Consider the following 19,251-nt stretch of genomic DNA (forward strand, 5'->3'; position numbering starts at 1 on the left):
AATGGGATGAGGTTCAACAAGATTGAGTACTTTGGTCACACGAATCCTTTCTGAAGGTATCTGGTGGTTAAAATGTGCGTTCATAGTTTATTACAGGATTCAGAGGGTTTATTTTTAATGTCAGTCGAGATCAAGCACCTCCACACAAAACGACGGAGCACTTTAAGGCGCGCTTCCTTTCAGGCGCACTTCCCGCCCTCCCCAGCCCCGCCCAATCAGCTGCGGGCGGGGGGGCGTGGCTCAGAGAGAAGGAAGTTCTATAGAGTGGCAGCTTGAGTGGCTGCTTGAGTGGCAGCTCAGTAGCCCAATCAGACAGCGATCTGTCAGGCGAGGGGGCGGGTCTTCTGGTGGGATCCGCTGCTCTTTCCGGTAGGAACCGCCGCTTGAAGGGAGGAGGGCGAGTGCTGGCGACATGATCAAGAAGTTTGACAAGAAGGACGAGGAGTCCGGTCCGTTGCTTACGGCAGAGGGGGAAGGAGGAGGCAGCGGGATTAGGGCTGGGTTGTGTTTCCCTGAGGGGAGCGAGCGTTAGGAACACGGGGTGTGTGTGGCCTGTAACGGGCGTGAGGGAAGCGGGTATCGGCCTCTGAGGAATGGGGCTCGGCTTCGTCGCTCTGGGTGGGAGCAACCGTGATGAAAACCGAGCTGGGTGTGAGGTGTAGTGGATGAAGCTGTAAGCCTGCGTGTTTTCATTCCGCGAAGCCATCTGGAAATTCGGGTTGCATTGAAGCCCTCCTACGTTGAGGTTTCTAGCCCCCAGTTCAGGTTGCACGTGGTCACTGATGTTGTCTTGAACCTGTGCCCTGTTCAGATCTTGCACTTGGAGCCTAGGAAGGCCAGCAGTATCTCCTCAATGGAGAGGGGGGGCAGCAGGGTGGGGAGAGGACTGTCCCCCTCTGCTCTGACCTCATGGGGCCCCATCTGTAGTACTGCATCCGTGTCTGGGCCTAAGCACAGGAAGGACGTGGATCTTTTAGAATGGGTCCAGTGGAGAGCCACAAAGATGCTCAGAGGGCTGGAGCACCTCTCCTGCAAAGACAGGCTGAGGCAGCTGGGCTTTTTTAGCCTGGAGAAGAGAAGGCTCCAGGGAAATCTCATGGCCTTCTGGTACTTAAACGGAGCTTATAAGCAGGAGGGAAATCAACTGTTTGTGTATGTGGATAGCAATAGGTACAGGGACAGTTTTTAAACTAAAAAAGCGAGATCTAGTTTGGATGTCAGGGGCATTTTTCACTGAGAGTGGTGAGGTACTAGCACAGGCTGCCCAGAGAAGTTGTGGGTGCCCTGTCCCTGAAGATATTCGAGGCCAGGTTGGATGTGGGCCTGGGCAAACCTGATCTGGTGCCTGATTTAGTGTGTGGCAACCTTGTCTATGGGAGGGGGGTTAGAACTAGATGATCTTTGAGGTCCCTTCTAACCCAAGCCATTCTGTGACCCTCTGGTCCCCAAGATGTGACCAGTTGGATTGAGTTCTCTTTCATTCTCAGTTTTCTTCTGCTTGGAGTGTGAGAACTGAAGAATGCGTGAATTGAAAATGAAGCATTTCTGTTGGAGGGAAGGGCTCAGAACCAGGAGTAGGGTTTGGAGGGATTTATGTGGCTGTAATAGTGATTCTGAGAGGTGGTTTCTCCATTAGTGCAGATTAGAAGGTTCTTCTCCATCCTGCTAGCAGAGGAATGTCATCTCAAAGAAGTTAAATATTCAGGACTCCAGAAACCTTGGAGAAGACAGTCTTTTACCTTTCTTGTCTTCTCTGAAGCCAAAGTCTTCTCTCTGCTTTCCCTAAGAGACTCCAACTCAGTTCATTAGATATCTAATATATAGCTTATATATCTGATATATAATCTATTATATTAGACGTATGGTAACTGATGTAGCTGGTTCTCCAAAATAGAGGAAAGGAGTTAAAATGTTTCTCTATAACAGGACTAGAGATGGATTTGAGCTCCTCGAAAGAGCTAGGGTTGAAGGAGCCATACAAATCTTCCATCCTGTCTTTCCTCATTTAAAAAGAAATAAATGTGAGCAAAATTAACATCGTGTTTCCCCTTCTGAAACATTTTTGATGTCCCCTTGCAGGTTTTGGTTTTAGCTGGTAAGTGTTTTCCAGCTCCTGAATGTGGGCTGAGAAATTCATAGTAATGGTTTTTGTGATGTGTTGCAACCAGCCTGTTTTTGGAGTTTGCTGTGTAGCTTTTAGTGTCAAGTCGACCACTTTACTGCTATTTCAGATCCTGAGCAGCAGCTCCATCCTGATGTGTTCTGTGCCTGAGGAAATAAAAATAGGGGGAGAAGGAAGAAGAGGGATTAGCCTTATATAAAGGGAGTATTAAAGCATCTTCACAAGTGAACACTTTTCTTCTTGCTCGTTCTCCAGCTGTGTTGAAAGATTGTCACCCCTTATTTTCTTTTGTAACTCTGAATATACAACTTGAGAATGTTCTCTGTTATTGGTGCTTTGACAAAGGCATTTTCTTAACAGCGAGGCCTCTCTTGTTACTCAGGTAGTGGCTCCAATCCTTTCCAGAATTTGGAGAAGAGTGCTGTGCTTCAGGAGGTATGAATATTTGTTGTCGATTGGGAAGCTTTAGCAGCTTGAGGAGGAGTTACAGTGCAGGAATGTGAACAATTAATTGTGAATAATTGATTTAAAATCACAGGGGAGGGTGTAAAAATGCAGAATATTGCTCAGTGATGGTTTTATGTCTGGCAGTTAGATCTTGCTGAAGAGGTGACCTGCTTGCTTTCATCTTCTCATTCAACACTGTGTATAAAAAGCCTTTCTACTGCTCTGTGCACCACCAAGTGGTGAGATGAAAGTGTGGTTAAATAAACAAAGAATTTTGGGGGTTGCAAACAGCTCCAAGAAGGAGCCTCAGTTTTTCTGTTCCCACAGATTGATGCTGAGTAATATTTAGTCAGTGGATGCTATGAAAGGAGCTGAGTTGAAATATTCTACATTTTGCTTTTATTTTAAGTTATTTTGCTAGTACCAAATAGTAAACTGAGTCATGGTCTCCAGTTCAGATTATCCAGCAGGCCCATCACACTTGAACTGAATGCCAAGATGTTTGTTAGGATGCAGTTTAGAATTAAGTTGTAAGCTGCTAGGTTGATAACAAACTGCTTTAATTTTTCTGGTGAAGGAGAAATTATTACTGTTGGATTATGCTGTAATAAGTATTTGTGTTGAGTTTGCAGGCACGAATATTTAATGAGACTCCTATAAATCCACGAAGATGCTTGCACATACTGACCAAGATCCTTTACTTGCTGAACCAGGTAATCGTGTCCTGCCAACCAGATTGCATGTTCATGAGGTGAATTTCTGATACTTCCTTTTTGGAACAGGTTTTATATCTCCTCTGGTCAGATGCAGCAGTTAGCTTTCAAGTACACCAGAAATAGAGAACTTATGATGTAGCTCTGTGTAGCTCCCTTCCTGACTTCCCCACTAAAGTGAGATATGTCTGTCCTTGAAACTCTTAAGACTTCTTCTGAGTGCCAGAGAGAGCTGTTATTTGGTCTGTGTTTGCTAAAGCACCCTGTAATTAAGATAATTCTTTTTGCTTGCGAAGAAATTGGAAGCATGGTAAGGAAGGAAGATTTACTTTAGGTTACTGTGTGATCAGGATTCCTGCATGCACCTGAGTCAGGCAGATTTTAACATAGTTACCATCGACTAGGATGGCTCTATGCTGTTCAGTCTTGATTGGCACAAGTAATTTCTAACTACATACTTAACAAAACCAAACCAAGTGTTGGCACAGTGATATCAGAAGAGGGGACAGAGGCTGCTTTGACAAACTGTTCCATCATTGTGGATGACAGATTGAAAGCAAGTGGGTAACTGTGATAGTCTTGGTGTTTATTCCCTGGGAAACACTAGGCAAAGGAAGGACTATTGTTCACAAGAGGAAAAAGTCTTCAAGGAGAAGATTCTTGGTGTGTGAGTGGGTATTCTGAATAGAGGTTTACAGGTGGAGGCTTTTACAGTTTTTTCCTCTCACATATGTGGTGTTTTCAGGGTGAACATTTTGGAACCACTGAAGCTACGGAAGCTTTTTTTGCAATGACCAGATTGTTTCAGTCTAATGATGTAAGTACCTTGTGCTGAATGATTTCTGTCTCCTTGGCTTTGACTGGATTCACAATAATTGCAAAACAGATCAGTTCCAGGCTTTGAGAATAGGCTGAGGTAGGCATTTCAGAGAACAAGTTCAGTGAGCAAATCACCTGCTAGAGGCAATTCACCATTTGGAAACAAATGACTGAATGATAACATACCTGGGACCTCAGGGATCATCAGCTTCCATCTCCCCTGCCACAGACAAGGTTGCCAAATGCTAGACCAAGTGCTAGATCAGACTGTACAGGACCCTGTCCAATCTAGCCTCGAACACCTCCAGGAACAGGGCATCCACAGCCTTTCTGGGCAACCTGTACCAGCACCACGCTGCTCTCTCAGTGAAAAACTTCTCCCTGACATCTAATCTAAACCTTCCCTCCTTTAGTTTAAAACCGTTCCCCCTTGTTCTATCATTGTGTACCTGTCTGAAAAGTTGTTTTTCTTTCTGTTTGTAATCTCCTTTTGAACACTGGAAGGCTGTAATTAGGTCTTTCCACAGCCTTCTCCTGGCTGTACAACCCTGGATGCTTGAGGCTGCCTTCACAGGAGATGTGCTCCAGCTGTCTGACCATTTTCATAGCCCTCCTCTGGACCCTCTCCAAAAGCTTGACACCTTTCCTGTGTTGGGAACCCCAGATGCAGTGCTCCACATGGGGCTTCATGATGGCAGAATTGAGAGTGATAATCACCTCCCTTGCCCTTCTGTCACCCCTCCTCTGTTGCAGTCCATTGGTTTTCCAGGCTGTAAGCACACCCTGCTGGCTCCTGTTAAGTATTTCATCTGCCAAGACCTCCTCAGCAGGACTGCTCTTGAGTTCTTCCCCCAGTCCATATACATACTTGGGATTGCCTCAACCCAAGTGCTTTGTTAAGCCTCATTAGGTTCACATAGGCTCACCTTTTGGGTTTATCAAAGTCCCACTGGATGGTGTCCATTCCTTCTGCTGTATCATCTGCACCACTCAGCTTGATGTCATCAGCAAACTGCTGAGGGTGCACTTAATCCCATCATCTGTATCATTGACAAAGGTGTTGAAGAGTACTGGTCCCAAGACAGACACCTGGGGAACACCACTCATCCCTGACCTCCACCTGGACATAGAGCCTTTGCCCACAGCCCTCTGGCTGTGACCTTCCAACTAGAATTTCTGTTTTTTAGGGATTTGTCTGCAGATGACTCCATGTGTAACTGTTAGAAGAATGAAAGTTTTAGAAACATAGAGTGTTTGTGATCTTTCTTTATACCCCAATTGTAGAAAGTAGCTTATTTTTTAGTGCAAACCTTTGTATGCTTTCAAAGAGTTAAAATGTACTGTAATTTCTTTAGTTTCTGCTTTTCTCTAGTGATAGAAGAAATATTAAAGCTTTTAACTGATAATTGTGAAGACTGGTGTGTTGCTTTGCTCATAAATGATGTGTAGATTTTGTTAGTCCTATCATTTTGTAAGACATCTCTTATTTGTTTCCTGATTTGTCTGAAAGCAGGAGGGATGCCTCATTTACTTTTGAAACTCCTAGTGAGTGTTCATTCATAACTGCCTTTGAGTTTAATGGTTTTTTGCCATGTATTTTCACAGCAAACCCTTAGAAGAATGTGCTACCTTACTATCAAGGAGATGGCCAACATTTCTGAGGATGTCATCATTGTCACAAGCAGGTAGTACAACTTCAGGAAACACAATATCAGAGCTCTGAAACAAGCAGCTGTGTTGAAACATGTTTGTTTTAGCTGGGATTTTCTGTAATCTTGCTGAGTAAAGGAGCTAATTAAGCCAGGTCCACAGCAAAGCAATTTAGTGGTCAGTGGATTTTGTAATCTTCTGTATTTCTACAAAATCTAACGTTAATAATTTTCAAATAACTAGTTCTTAAGATGTCCTTTCAAGCCATACTGGATCCTTGCAGTTATGTGATAACTGCTTGAACAATAATTAATTGAGAGGAGCTGAATGTCACAAAAGAAATGAGATCTCAAGATGCTAAGGAAGTGTTAACAGGCTCTCCTTGGTTATTTCAGCTTGACCAAAGACATGACAGGGAAGGAAGATGTGTACCGAGGCCCAGCCATCAGAGCACTGTGCAGGATCACTGATGTAAGTACAAATCACAACACTTTTATCAGAGAGATTGCAGGTGTATTTAAAATGAAGTGACTGCTCCGTAGCAGGGTGTGTTCTTAGAATAGAAGTGGAGCTGCCACTTTAGGGAGGACTGCTCTGAAGCCCTGTAACTGATGTGATAATTCTGTGGAGCTATAGCACTTTAATCACGGAGTTAAAAGGTGGGAGCTTTGAAGGTTTAGGTTTTTGGCTCTAAGATGACTTTGCTGTGGATTTAGATTGTGTCACTGAACCTTCAGTAGTGGGCACTTGTAGAAGTAAGTGTTTTTAGAATCAGTTTAAGTGTTTTTCAGATATGTTGTGCATATGTTGTTGTCTGAAAACTGCTTTTTTATGCTCTGCCTCTAGAGTTTGAGTATCAACATCTTTCTCCCTCTCCTTTTTCACAGGGTACGATGTTACAAGCCATTGAGAGATACATGAAGCAAGCCATTGTGGACAAAGTCCCCAGCATGTCTAGCTCTGCACTGGTGTCTTCCTTAGTAAGTAAAGCAGTAGATCATTGTAAATCCACGCGTTGTGTTGTTTCTAGAAGGACTAGTCTGCTGTTTGTGTAGCTTTGTTTGCCTTTGTTTTATTCTCTCTTCATCTCCCTTCCTTTTGATATGGTTCTTCTTCGTCCCCTCACTGGAAATTATACAAAAATAGCAATGGAATTTCCTGGGTCTCAAATAATCTCTCTTCTCTATTTCCTTTTAATGTTCTCTCTGTTTTAAAATAGTTGATTTTTAACAGCTTAAGTGCAAATTGCTCAGTCATCTCTGCATGTAATTAGTGTGGAACATTAATTGAACTGGTAAGGGGGGTGAGGGACTTATCTTGGTTTTCAAAAGTGAAGTACACTGTTGGCCATGACAATGCTTAACAGCTTGGTGAGTAATTAAAAACAACCTGTTCTGTGCTGGAAAGAATGGGTGCTGATGGTACTGAAGGAGCATTTGAGTTCTGCAACAGGAATTAAAAGCAGCTTGCTATGTGCTATGCAAAAAGGAAATCAGTGGAATTGCCCTGATAAAATTGCCATTCAGGGTAGTTTTTGCTGATATGTAGTAGGAGGGCCAGATGAAGACTTTCACGGTGTATTTTCTCTCTGTTGTTTAAGAGAAAAGGCTGGAAAATATCTTGTTTGTTTAATACTCTTGTTAAAGGAGGGAAATACAGGTGGAAATCTGAGTCTGAGGTGCAAGAGAAACAGTGATTTATTGGTGCATGGGGTAAATAGATTGGCTTCACTGGTGGATCAAAGCAGTGCCCATATACTTCACAGTGCTTCTGACATTAGCTTGTTTGCAGTCTGAGTTTGTGGCTTCTTCCAGCATATGATGAAGATCAGTTATGATGTAGTCAAACGATGGGTCAATGAGGCTCAGGAAGCAGCTTCCAGTGACAACATCATGGTACAGGTATGTTTCAGTGCCACCCTGTAAGTTCTTCAAATAACCTTAGGGAAAAAAAAAAAAAAAAAGAATGAATACCAATTACTTTCTATTATTCTCTTAAAAACAGTAATTTTGTCTTGAGGGAAATGATTCCACAGCTTCAAAAATCATGACTTTTCCCACCTTCCTGCTGCATTAAATTTATTAATTAAGAGGTGGTGCTTTATTGCAGTCCTCTGCCCTTTCCCTAGCAGTCTTCTGATAGCTGGATGCCACTGATAGCTTTCACAGCCATTACTGCAGAAAAAGAGCTTTGAATCTGAGTTCTCAAAAAGCTGAAGAATTGATCCCTCTGCTCCCCAGAAAAGCAGCATCTTTTATCTTGGCCTTCATAAATTTTGCCACTTACTGCAGGAAATAGCCCATACTTCTATATCTGTGTTAGTAAAATCTTTGCACAAATACTGTAAAAGCTTTTGAAAGGAAATATTCCACATGTTGAGGGACAGAATGAGCAACAAATCTCCAAAACCAGCTTTGTTGGTGCTCAATTAGCAGCTTCATTAAGCTGAAGTGAACTAGTCCTCTGGCAAAAAAATGCCTTGGCAAGCAACTGGAAATGTTCCTTTGTACTTTAGTTTGGACTTCTGTACTTTACAATTTGGACTTTCAACATAAATGTGTCAAGGATTTTTCCAGTCAGCTGCAAGTGGAAGGGCTTGGGATATCTTGGATATTAAGGAAGGTAAGCTTCACTGTGCATCACAGTTAAGTAAGCTGAAGAATTCTGTAATTTAATGGGGAGAAAAGGGAAAAAAGTAACTGAAAGGCTCTTTTTATCTTTAGGCTTTCTTAACAGGGAGACAGAAAGGGAGAAAAAAAATCACTGTAGGTCATTGGTGCTTGTCAGGAAATGTAGATTGTTTGTGATCAGAAGAAACTTCTGCTTTTGTAAGACACAGAAGAGTGCTAACTATCTGCCTTTTCCAACTACAGTGTGTATTTAATGTCTTCATGTGTTCCTGTGCCTGTTTTTGGTTTCTTAGTACCACGCTTTGGGGCTGCTCTACCACCTTAGGAAAAACGACCGTCTTGCAGTTTCCAAGATGCTGAATAAGTTTACAAAGTCTGGCCTGAAATCCCAGTTTGCATACTGCATGCTGATCCGAATTGCAAGCAAGCTCTTGAAGGAATCTGAAGAGGGGTAAGAAAGAATCATAGAATCACCAAGGTTGGAAAAGACCTACAAGATCATCCAGTCTGACTTGTAGAAGCCAGAAGATGAGCTAAAGATGAATGGAATCGTAGGGAATGGGAGTTTTAATGCTCAAGTGTGAGTTGAGCAATGCAGCAGTGCAAGAAACAAAAGAACCAGAGTGCTGTGTTTTCTGTCATGTTCACAGAACCACTGCGTTAGGATGTATGTAGTTCAGCATCACAGTGTGAAATGTCTTCTGTTTGTAGGCATGAAAGTCCACTGTTTGACTTCATTGAGAGCTGTCTGCGGAATAAGCATGAAATGGTTATTTATGAAGCTGCTTCTGCAATCATCCATTTGCCAAACTGCACAGCAAGGGAGCTGGCACCTGCTGTTTCAGGTCGGTCCAGGAGTCCTTTTTTACCCCCAACTTGGCTGAAAGAAAGGGTGGAAAAACACACTGGAGGGACAAGTACAGCTTAACTGAAGCACTAGAGCTGATTGTCCTTGAGTTCTGGATGGAAAGAGATTTGATTCCTTCTTCCCCATTTCATTCAGAGCTTTAGAGAGGGGACAGCAGAGGTGCCACCTACAGAAAGGGAAGGTGGGAGGGAAGAGGTAGAGGAGAACTTGGTAGCACAGATGTGTCACTTACTACTAGACAAACAGTGTTATTGTTGTAAGGTGTAAAACTGAAAGCCATTTTTAATCTTTTGATGGTGACAAATTATGAATAGAACTGCATGAATGTTCAGCATGCCATCTGCAGTTCAATGGGAATACATTAGACTTCTCTCTCCCATTTTTAGAAAGACTGTATTTGATTTTCTGCAGTGGTGACTTCTGACTGTACTACTTGCTTTTCTCAATATCAGAGGGGAGGTACAAGGCAATTTCCACATCTTTTCTGAGCATAAGGGCTCTCATAAGTTGCATAGAGCCAGATTTTACTAAGCAATCTCTACTCTGCAGCATTTTGTCATGAGTTATTCTCTTGATTGTTTATTTTCAGTGCTCCAGCTTTTCTGTAGTTCTCCCAAACCTGTCTTGAGATATGCAGCTGTACGGACCCTTAATAAAGTGAGTGCTTCCAGGATCTTCTAAACAAGGATAAATCTCTGAGCATCAGAGGAAGTTAGACTTTGGTGCCTGATGATGCCTTTATTACCTAAAACAGAGCAACTCCTCATGTGATTACTGAAATACTGTTGTTGGAGGATTGGCTTTTCCGTGCCAGATTTTCTGATGAGACAGAAAACTTTTCTGCACTGGAGCTATATTTGCTCATTTCTGGACCACAAGGCTACAGCAAGCTGTGGCTGAATAACTTGTGAGCTCTCAGCTGTCTAAGGAGCAGAGCCTTCAATATTTAATGCTGCAAAAAGTATAAATAGAATGTGTGGAGGAGATAAAATTCTGATCCCAAAGCTACAACAGTAGTAGAGCAACACTTGTGTCAAGCCACGTGGCTGTTAATGTATGGTTAGAGGAGCTCCTTTCCAAAAGTGGAGAACCTGAGCTGTGATTACATCCTGTTATATAATGTAGGTTGAAATGTAATCTTTGTGAAACAGAACAGTGGCAAAAAAAAAAAAAGCAGATGCTTTGTGAACAGATGCCCCAGTGAAGCTTTGAGTTGCAGGATGCTGTTGCTCCCCTGTAGCTTTGAAATGGTTTCCTTTGCAGGTGGCCATGAAGCATCCATCTGCAGTCACTGCCTGCAACCTGGACCTGGAAAACCTCATCACCGACTCCAACCGCAGCATCGCTACCCTCGCCATCACCACCCTGCTGAAGACAGGGAGCGAGAGCAGTGTAGACAGACTCATGAAACAGATCTCTTCCTTCGTCTCAGAAATATCAGATGAGTTTAAGGTGTGGCATTGGAGGCCTCTGCTCTTTCCAGCTGCAGGTTTTTCTCCCATTCTTGTTTTTATTAAGTTTTTTGCCATTTGTTAATCCTCCAGGGATTTATTAACCTGATAGAGTGAAGCTAGCTTTAAATTCAGGTGTACTCATCTGTCTTCTAGCTGTCAAAATACACTGGTTCATTTCCTGTCACCACTCCGAAAAAGGATGAATATCATTTGGTAGATAACTGGCTCCCGTGCAGTTTCCTAGGAAATTCCCTGCTGTCTTCTGGCTGCCAGCTTGGGAAAGGAGGAGGGATTTTAACTGTTCTACTTGAGTCTATATCACTTCAGTCTGATACTTCAGAAATTAGTGGAAGCTTAAAGTTCACACTAATTTTTTTATTATTTTTTTTTATTTTAGTCATTATAAAATCAGGTAATAACTTGGTTAAAGTCCCTCTTAAACTGCAGAGCTGCCTTGAGGGATAGAGCGTGACTGTGCAAAGCTGATATCAGTGTGCAGGGATCTTATCTAAAACTTGATATCTTTTGCTTATAAAAACAGTAAGAAACTGCCGAGAGCTTTAAGGACAGAACGTGATCACTCAAGTTTGAATTAGATCAGGGTCACCAGAGGGCAGAAGAAGGAATGGGCCTTTGAATTCATTCCAAAATACAGTCCTCCTAGCAGAGCCAAATCTTGCAGCATGTTGGCATGGAGTTGTTATTGCATTCATGCTGAGAGTCCACAACCAGATTTTATCCTTCTTGTACAAGTAGTCTGTCAAGATAGCAATTTGAGATAGTGAGAGGACTCTGTTCTTAGAAGAGTGTGTGACTGATGTCTTTCTCTGTTGTTTTGCAGGTAGTGGTAGTACAGGCTATCAGTGCTTTGTGCCAGAAATACCCTCGGAAACACAGCGTCATGATGACCTTCCTCTCCAACATGCTCAGGGATGATGTATGTTTGAAACTTCTTTTGTGTACTTCTTGGCAGGTGGCTCTGATGGTGGGAAGAGTCTCTTGTTTTACATCAATGGGTGCACAGCAGTGACGGGGCCTGAGTGATCACCAAAAGCCTGTTTATCTTGTGGGTCAAACCTGTCTGAAAGATGCTTATGAATTAGAGCTGGTGCATAAAAAAGCAGTCTGAAGAAATTCTAAAATGCTGTGCCTATTTTGTGCCATGGGAACTGGGAAGACTTTATTAGATTATCCAGCCTGCCTCCTCTTTTCTGTTTATGTACAAATGTTTGATTTTTCCATAACGGAAAGAAGTAATGAAGGCATGAGGGGAGCTGTGCAACACTCTGGTCTGAGCTTTGCCTGCCCAGTGAGTGTTCTTGTTTTTCTCTTCTCAGGGAGGCTTTGAGTACAAGCGAGCCATTGTGGACTGTATAATCAGCATCATTGAGGAGAATCCTGAGAGTAAAGAATCTGGCTTGGCTCACCTCTGCGAGTTCATTGAAGACTGCGAGCACACTGTCCTTGCCACAAAGATCCTGCACCTGCTGGGAAAAGAGGGGCCAAGGACTCCATCCCCATCCAAGTACATCCGTTTCATATTCAACAGGGTCGTGCTGGAGAATGAGGCTGTGAGGGCTGGTAAGTTCTCAAATGCTCAGTGGGTTCATGTCTCAGCTCTGTTTGAAATCTCAGGGCTGAAACTGGATGTGGGAGGCAGTGGTTATTCCAAAGGTGTTATTAAGAACTAACTTTTCTGCATTGCTTGTGAAAATGACTTTATGCTACCTGAAATTAACTCATCTGCTGGAGAATTCTCTTGGGAGAGGGTTGCAGAGCTGTTAAGGTGACCTTGGTCTGTAATCCCTAACATTTCACTATTTCTTATATGGATATAGTTTAGTCTTTGCTTATCACTAAAGGGTTTGTGGAATGAAACTGACAACCTTCGTAATTGGAACTGCAGGAGAGCAGTGCACACAGCACTCTGAATCTGGCCGTGAAAACGTTTGCCTGTAGCTTTAGCACCTCTGACACCTCCTTTTTTTAATCTTCTAGCTGCTGTAAGTGCATTAGCAAAGTTTGGTGCCCAGAATGAGAATCTTCTTCCAAGCATCTTGGTGCTTTTACAGAGGTGAGTGGGTATGAGTGCTGTGTTATGTGCTGAGAGCTGGTGGCAGTGGGCAGTCTGTCTCCATGAAGAAGCAAGTTAGACCAAACCAGAGCATGTGCTGGCTCTGCTGAGCAGAGGGTGTTCTCCTTCTTGTCTGGAAGGAGCACAGGACTGCTGGAGGTATGTCAGTGAAAGATGTGATTACTCATCAAATCATCTAACAATCTGATAAGAGAATGTTCCTTAGAGGGCAATAAATCTACAGTGCTTTAGTAAGCATGATTAATTCTGTATTCATCTGTAGTAAGAAGATAGGTTTCCATGTCACTCACAAATAGTAACTTGTGTGTGGCTGAGCAGTGCTCTCAGCTGTTCCAGTTTCACAGGTTTGCATCTCTTGCTAAAGCCACTCAGCCTTTCTAAGCTGCCTGTACCTTCCTGAGAGAGCTGACTGCTGTCCTCCTCCACAACAGGTGTATGATGGACAGCGATGACGAAGTTCGGGACAGAGCAACGTTCTACCTGAATGTTCTTCAACAGAGGCAGATAGCCCTGAATGCTGCCTATATTTTTAATGGTGAGTGGTAGAGTTGGAATCTTTGCATCCTTGAAGCCCGAGCTGTTATTTCACATTCTGGATGGGTTTGTTGCTGTAGGAAGAGTTTTGCTGTAAGACATCTTGTGTAACTTGGGTCAGAATAACCAGAAGGAAGGTAACCATGTGTTTTTTCTGGCACTGGGTCTTTGCTGTGCAATATTTATGCCAACTGAGAATGGCATATTTAGCAAAATAGGAGAGGGGTTATCTAGGTAAACAGAGCAGAAATATAGGATGGGTGTTTTCATCATTGCCTCTTCCATTGCTTTGGACCTCTGCTTTCTTACCTTTTGCACTGTCTTCTCCATGAAACAAATGGGGATAACACATTTTGCTGTGACAGTTGGTCATAAAAATGTTTTATGGTCCCATGGCTAAAAGGTCATGCAAACAAAGTGTTTAAGATTGAAGTATATTGTAGTATGACTTCTCTCAAGTGGTCTGCTTAAACTCCAGTACCCTCTGGAAAGGCAACTTTCTCTGTCATCTTCAGAGCAGCTTTTTTATTCTGTACAGGATCTTGATGTACTTCATGTGTGTGTGCATGTGTGCAAGCGTGTGTGTGTTTACTAAGAAGTGAAAGTACTTTTACCAGCTGTTTCTTAGCCAAAGTCCAAACAATATCTATTTAGCCATGAACTCTAGATTCCATACGAGAGTTTTCTCAGCAGTCTGAGCCAATGGACAGGCTACAGAGAATAATTTTACTGTAATAGATCTCAAGAAGGATGTGACTGAAATCCACTGGTCATTTTTCAGACTCTGGCACCTTGTTGCTTCTAGTGCAGTGGGCAATACAAAGCTGGCAGTGTTCATTTGTCAGCCCTGTATCACAGTGCCTGTAGGTTTTTCACAGTTCCACCTATTGAAACTGAAATCTTTTGTCTGCTGTTCTGCTTTGCAGGGCTAACTGTCTCTGTTCCTGGAATGGAGAAAGCCCTGCACCAGTATACACTGGAGCCTTCTGACAAACCTTTTGATATGAAAACAGTTCCTCTGGCCGCTGCACCAATCTTTGAACAGAAAGCAGGTAATGCTCAGGCTTCCTATAATCAGGTTCTAGGCAAGACTGTAAGTATCTATGTTGCTGTAATGGTACTTGATGTCTGTAAACTGGCTGCTCTCCTAGTAGGACGAGGCCAAGACTGGAGGTGGCTCAGCTGAAATACAGTTCAGTGCCACAGATTTTGCCTAAGCAAGCCTGTCTGGGCTTCAGGGATGAAGGAAAATAACCTCTTCCAAAAATTAAAAAGAAAAAAAAGAGTTGGCAAGATGGTGTTATTCATTGCACTGATTTTATTGGAGGGAAATGTGTTCACCATCAGAATTTATCATCTCATAAATGTTTGAAAAAAATGTTCCAGATGAACCAAGTCACTTCACGGGCTTTCTCTTCTGATCCCGCATAATCTTGCATCTTCACATTGCAAAACCTTTCTAGAAACTGTTTTTGTTTTTTTTTTTTCCTCTTTCTCCTTATCTTTTAGATATGGGATTTCAAATTCTATGGGTTGAATGTCCTCACGTAAGCAGGGTAAAGAAGTTAATGACTTATGAGAAATGACAGCTTGTTTTGAATATTGCTGTGCTCACATATCAGTGCTGTGGTTATGCTGTGTACTGAAACTGGAGCAGTCATGCAGTCAGTGTAGGGAGCTTTTTGCTGGCTATTCTAGATTACAGTGGGCTTTCTTCATCAAATCTCTCTCCTTTCCTTGCAATCCAATATTGCCCAGCAGAAGAGACTTCTAAACACGTGTAATGAAGTGGAGGTGATAACGAGCAGAATGTGTGAAATGCTACAGGTTAATGAGTTTTTAGCAGAGATACAAAGGCATTTAGAACTGCACAGTGGAGCTGACAGCACGTCTTTTCTTGTCACAGAGATTTCCCTAGTGACCAGCAAACCTGAAAAAGTTGCTCCTTCACGTCAGGATATATTCCAAGGTATGAGAGATCAGTGCTTGAAGTAGTGGGAGTGATGAACATGCCTGTCACTAAGTGTCTGTTTCCTTTTCCTCTCTGTGCAGAGCAACTGGCAGCCATTCCAGAGTTCAGGGGCTTGGGGCCATTGTTTAAGTCTTCAGAACCAGTGCAGCTCACGGAAGCAGAAACAGAGTACTTTGTTCGTTGTATCAAACATGTTTTCATGAATCACATTGTTTTCCAGGTAAGGATACCAGATCTGGAGGGGGGTGGCCCTGCCTGTGGCAGTGGGGTTGAAACTTGATGATCCTTGTGGTCTCTTTCAACCCAAGCCATTCTGATTCTAAGGGATTAGCAGTGCTGCCAGTGTGCAGGAGGAGTCAGCCTTTAATGAGACCAGACTGTAATACAAACAGCATTGTCACTCTGCCCTGGAGAGAGCAGCCTTCCTTGTAACAGAGTTGCACAATAGAGTTAAGATACGCACTGCTCACCTCAAAAAATGATTATAAAAAAAGAAAAAAGGATCATAACCCCATCTGTCTGCTGGAGAAATGCAGTAAAATTGGAGAGAGCAGCTGTTCAGTGAGAAGAGCTGGTGTAGGTCAGAGACAGGTCAGAGAAAGGATGCCTGCTGTATGCAGTGGAGCATTTTGGCTAATCTGAGGAAAAGTGCTGGTTGGAAATGTTTCTTCCATGCTTGAGACCTTTTCAATTTATACTTCTGCAGTTTGATTGCACAAACACGTTAAATGATCAGCTGTTAGAGAGAGTCACTGTGCAGATGGAGCCATCGGATGCTTATGATGTGATCTGTTGCATCCCAGCACCCAGCCTGGCTTACAACCAGCCAGGCATGTGTTACACCCTTGTCCAGATGCCCCAGGACGACCCCACTGCAGGTACCAATTGGGAGGGAGTGGTTTAGCTGTTAAAATGTTGAGGGTGTGAGATTTGGTGAGTCCATACTGAGATCCCAGTACTGCTTTTCTCATCTGTCTTACTTGCTGGTTTTTACGTAGGACCTACATTTGTGCAAAACAGTACACATGATTTTTTAACTAATCATTCATATTGGGTGATTAAAACTGAGATGGTAGTGAGGACTAGAGTACAGGTGACACGGGAAACTGAACTTATCTTCTTGAGTCGATGAAAACATGGATGCTGGGTAGTGTTTGGGAACAGAATCTGCAAAATGAAATGCTAATGAAGTAAAAATCAATTGGTAGATGAAGCCTTTATTTCTCTTTCCTAATTTATTCACACTTCAAATAAGCTCTGTCGGATTTGAAGCTGATTTAACATGGCTCAGCTTGTCTGTGAGCTGGATTTCTTGGTTAGCACTTCAAACCACAGAAGATCAGAACTAGTCTGAATTCCCTAAACTGTGATTTTTGGATTGTAATCCACTTGCCAGGAACCCTTGCGGTGTTTCTTTGCTGGTTGATGCTGACTAGAGCACTGCAGCACCATGCAAGTTGGTGGAGCTGTGCTTGTCACAGTACAACATACTCCCTCTCTGAGATCCTCCTTTGTCTTCATCTTGGAGTCTAGAGGAAATTTTATAAGATGAAAAGTACCCTGACTGCTGCACGTCAGTATCTTTTGGGGAAAAGCTAATGTATTTTCCTCCAAGCTCCTTTTTGGGAAGCAAGGGCTTAAGTAGAAGAAACTGCACCACTAATCTGTATGGGCTTTTCCTTTCCTCCCCAGTTGCTTGTACTTTCAGTTGCACAATGAAGTTCACTGTTCGGGACTGTGACCCGAACACAGGAGTCCCAGAAGAAGATGGCTATGATGATGAGTACGTGGTGAGTTCAGGGCTGTTTTTATGTCTTCTTCCTTTAATTCCAAGTATGTGGCCATTGGACTGACAGTTGTCTTTCAGTTCTGAAGCCAGTAGGAACACAGGGTGTACAGGAAACACTATTTCCAGAATCTCATAGTTCATGACTGCTCTAAATCCTCACCCATAACCATTCTTCTGCCAGAAGTTAGTTTGACTTTAGTGCCATGTGAAGATAGGATTTGTGGTGGCAGGTGTGAAAGAAGCAATAGCTCTGTCTCAAAAAGCAATTGCCCCATTTTCTGCTTTCCTTTGGTTTCACTAATGCTTTTCTGTACATATTTTTTAAGATTTACAGATGACCACCATAAATACTGACTTTTCTTCTCTGCTTCTTCTTTTCTTCTTATTATTATGCATTTCTCCTGAAATTAAAGCCAGGAGTGCCAGAGTTGTCTCATCAAAGTTCTGCTCTGCCTTTGTTTTTCTTTCTAAGAGTTGGATCCTTCTTGTAAATGGCAGCTGAAAATCTCCTTTGCTTTTTTTCTGTCAGTTGGAAGATTTGGAGGTGACAGTGTCTGATCATATTCAGAAGGTTTTGAAGCCCAACTTTGCAGCTGCATGGGAAGAAGTGGGAGATGACTTTGAGAAGGAAGAAACCTTTGCGTTGGGTTCAGTTAAAACCCTCAATGGTAAGATGATCCATCCTCATTACCGACTCATGTAGTAATCCTGGTAAATATTCCACTCTGAGGAGGTAGGTAGTGTGGGAGGAGAAGGATTTGGTGCCTTTTAATGTGATATCATGTCCCAGCAACAAAGCTTTGCGTTGCAGTTTTGGGACTGTAGTGAGCAGAAGCTTGGCAGTTCTCAGGCTGAAGCTTGGCAGTTCTCAGGCTGTTGCCTTTCTAGGGCTGTTAAGACAGCAGAAAAGACATCACAAGTTAGTTGTTCTCACAGAAAGCGTGGCACCGAGCTGGAGATAACTTTCTTTTTCAATTTCTGAATGCAGAAGCTGTCAATAACATCATCAAGTTCTTGGGCATGCAGCCCTGTGAGAGATCAGATAAAGTGCCAGAGAACAAAAATTCTCACACGCTCTACTTAGCTGGTACGTATTCACACTGTTTGTTTCCATGTTTCCCACACAGAAAGATTTTTACTAAATGATGGGAAATAGGTTAGGAGATTCTGCTCTCATCATTTTCCTCTGTGGAGGGCTGAATGCAGCTGGTGATCATTTTGCAGCCTACCACTGTGGGTGCACTCAGGCTAGGCAATCTGTCTCTCACCATGAAGGTATTCTGCATGTGGGAACAGCAGTGAATCCTTTGAGTAAGAACTTCCAGGAACACTTAACTAAATTCCTTGCCAGCTGGTATCTCAGTAGTAGATTTCCAGGACCATTTTGTTTTCAAGTTCCTGCCACTAAAGCCTCATCCTAAAATGGCCTGTTGTATCCACATTTATTTGGTGGTTCAAGCTTACACTTCTGGGAGCACCTGCAAGATGAGCCAATGGGCTGTGCTTTCATTGCAGAATTGCTGTGTATTTCCTTCTCAAAGTGGAAGTGAGCTTTAGCTATTCCCTTCCTGGTTTCTGCCCACTGAAATCTGCCTGGCCTTCCAGCAACGCATGCTGAGTCTGGATGTCTGTTCTTATCTTCAGTCTTGGACTCAAGAGCTGCAGGGATTTATATTTTTGGTTGCATCCCCAGTGCAAACAGCCACAACCTTAATCTGTCTTCTTATTGATTTTGGTCTTCAGGTGTATACAGAGGTGGTTGCGATGTGCTGGTAAGGTCCAGGCTTGCACTGGGAGATGGCGTGACCATGCAGGTGACAGTCAGAAGCAAGGAAGAAATGCCTGTAGATGTCATCCTGGCTTCTGTAGGCTGAGTGTTACAGTGCCTCAGCTGCGTGGAAACTTTGCAAGCACCAGTTGGATGTTAAACCAGATCAAGCAGCCTGTCTGTCCTTCTGCATGTGGTTTTTACTCCTCAATTTGGTAAATATTTTGTATGATGTTACAGTAGTGGCTGGCTGGTTCTGAGCCTTTCCCTTACCATCACTTTCTCACTCCTCTCTAACTTATTTTATCTCTGGCCACTGGCAGTAGAGCAGGGAAAACAAAAGACGTAGGTGGCAAGAAAAACGGAACTGGATTTTTGTCAAAACTGATT

General features: G+C 42.9%; 1 protein-coding gene across 1 annotated transcript; it reads left to right on the forward strand.

Moving 5' to 3' along the window:
* The first annotated feature begins 412 nt into the window (after positions 1-412).
* COPG2 (COPI coat complex subunit gamma 2) lies at positions 413-19,228 on the forward strand. Its single transcript, XM_065743815.1, has 24 exons — positions 413-449; positions 2,505-2,557; positions 3,202-3,282; positions 4,028-4,099; positions 5,707-5,786; positions 6,147-6,222; positions 6,639-6,731; positions 7,566-7,652; positions 8,675-8,832; positions 9,093-9,226; positions 9,839-9,906; positions 10,513-10,701; positions 11,545-11,640; positions 12,041-12,284; positions 12,702-12,777; positions 13,230-13,333; positions 14,259-14,384; positions 15,239-15,301; positions 15,385-15,524; positions 16,011-16,182; positions 16,997-17,094; positions 17,623-17,761; positions 18,082-18,180; positions 18,837-19,228. Exons 1-24 carry the CDS (start codon positions 413-415, stop codon positions 18,965-18,967), a joined length of 2,616 nt encoding a protein of 871 aa, XP_065599887.1. The 3' UTR covers positions 18,968-19,228.
* The last annotated feature ends 23 nt before the right edge of the window (positions 19,229-19,251 follow it).

Source organism: Cyrtonyx montezumae, unplaced genomic scaffold (genome assembly GCF_038088225.1).
Source record: "Cyrtonyx montezumae isolate F1298 unplaced genomic scaffold, pur_monq_1.0 scaffold_3, whole genome shotgun sequence".
NCBI classification, from domain to species: Eukaryota; Metazoa; Chordata; class Aves; order Galliformes; family Odontophoridae; genus Cyrtonyx; species Cyrtonyx montezumae.

What these genes read in the sequence shown, in the direction of transcription:
- COPG2 (XM_065743815.1), top strand. Translation starts at nt 413, where the DNA reads ATGATCAAGAAGTTTGACAAGAAGGACGAGGAGTCCG. An exon ending in GTGACAACATCATGGTACAG is followed by an intron (nt 7,653 to 8,674) that starts GTATGTTTCAGT and finishes TTGGTTTCTTAG; the next exon opens with TACCACGCTTTGGGGCTGCT. An exon ending in GCTGGCACCTGCTGTTTCAG is followed by an intron (nt 9,227 to 9,838) that starts GTCGGTCCAGGA and finishes GTTTATTTTCAG; the next exon opens with TGCTCCAGCTTTTCTGTAGT.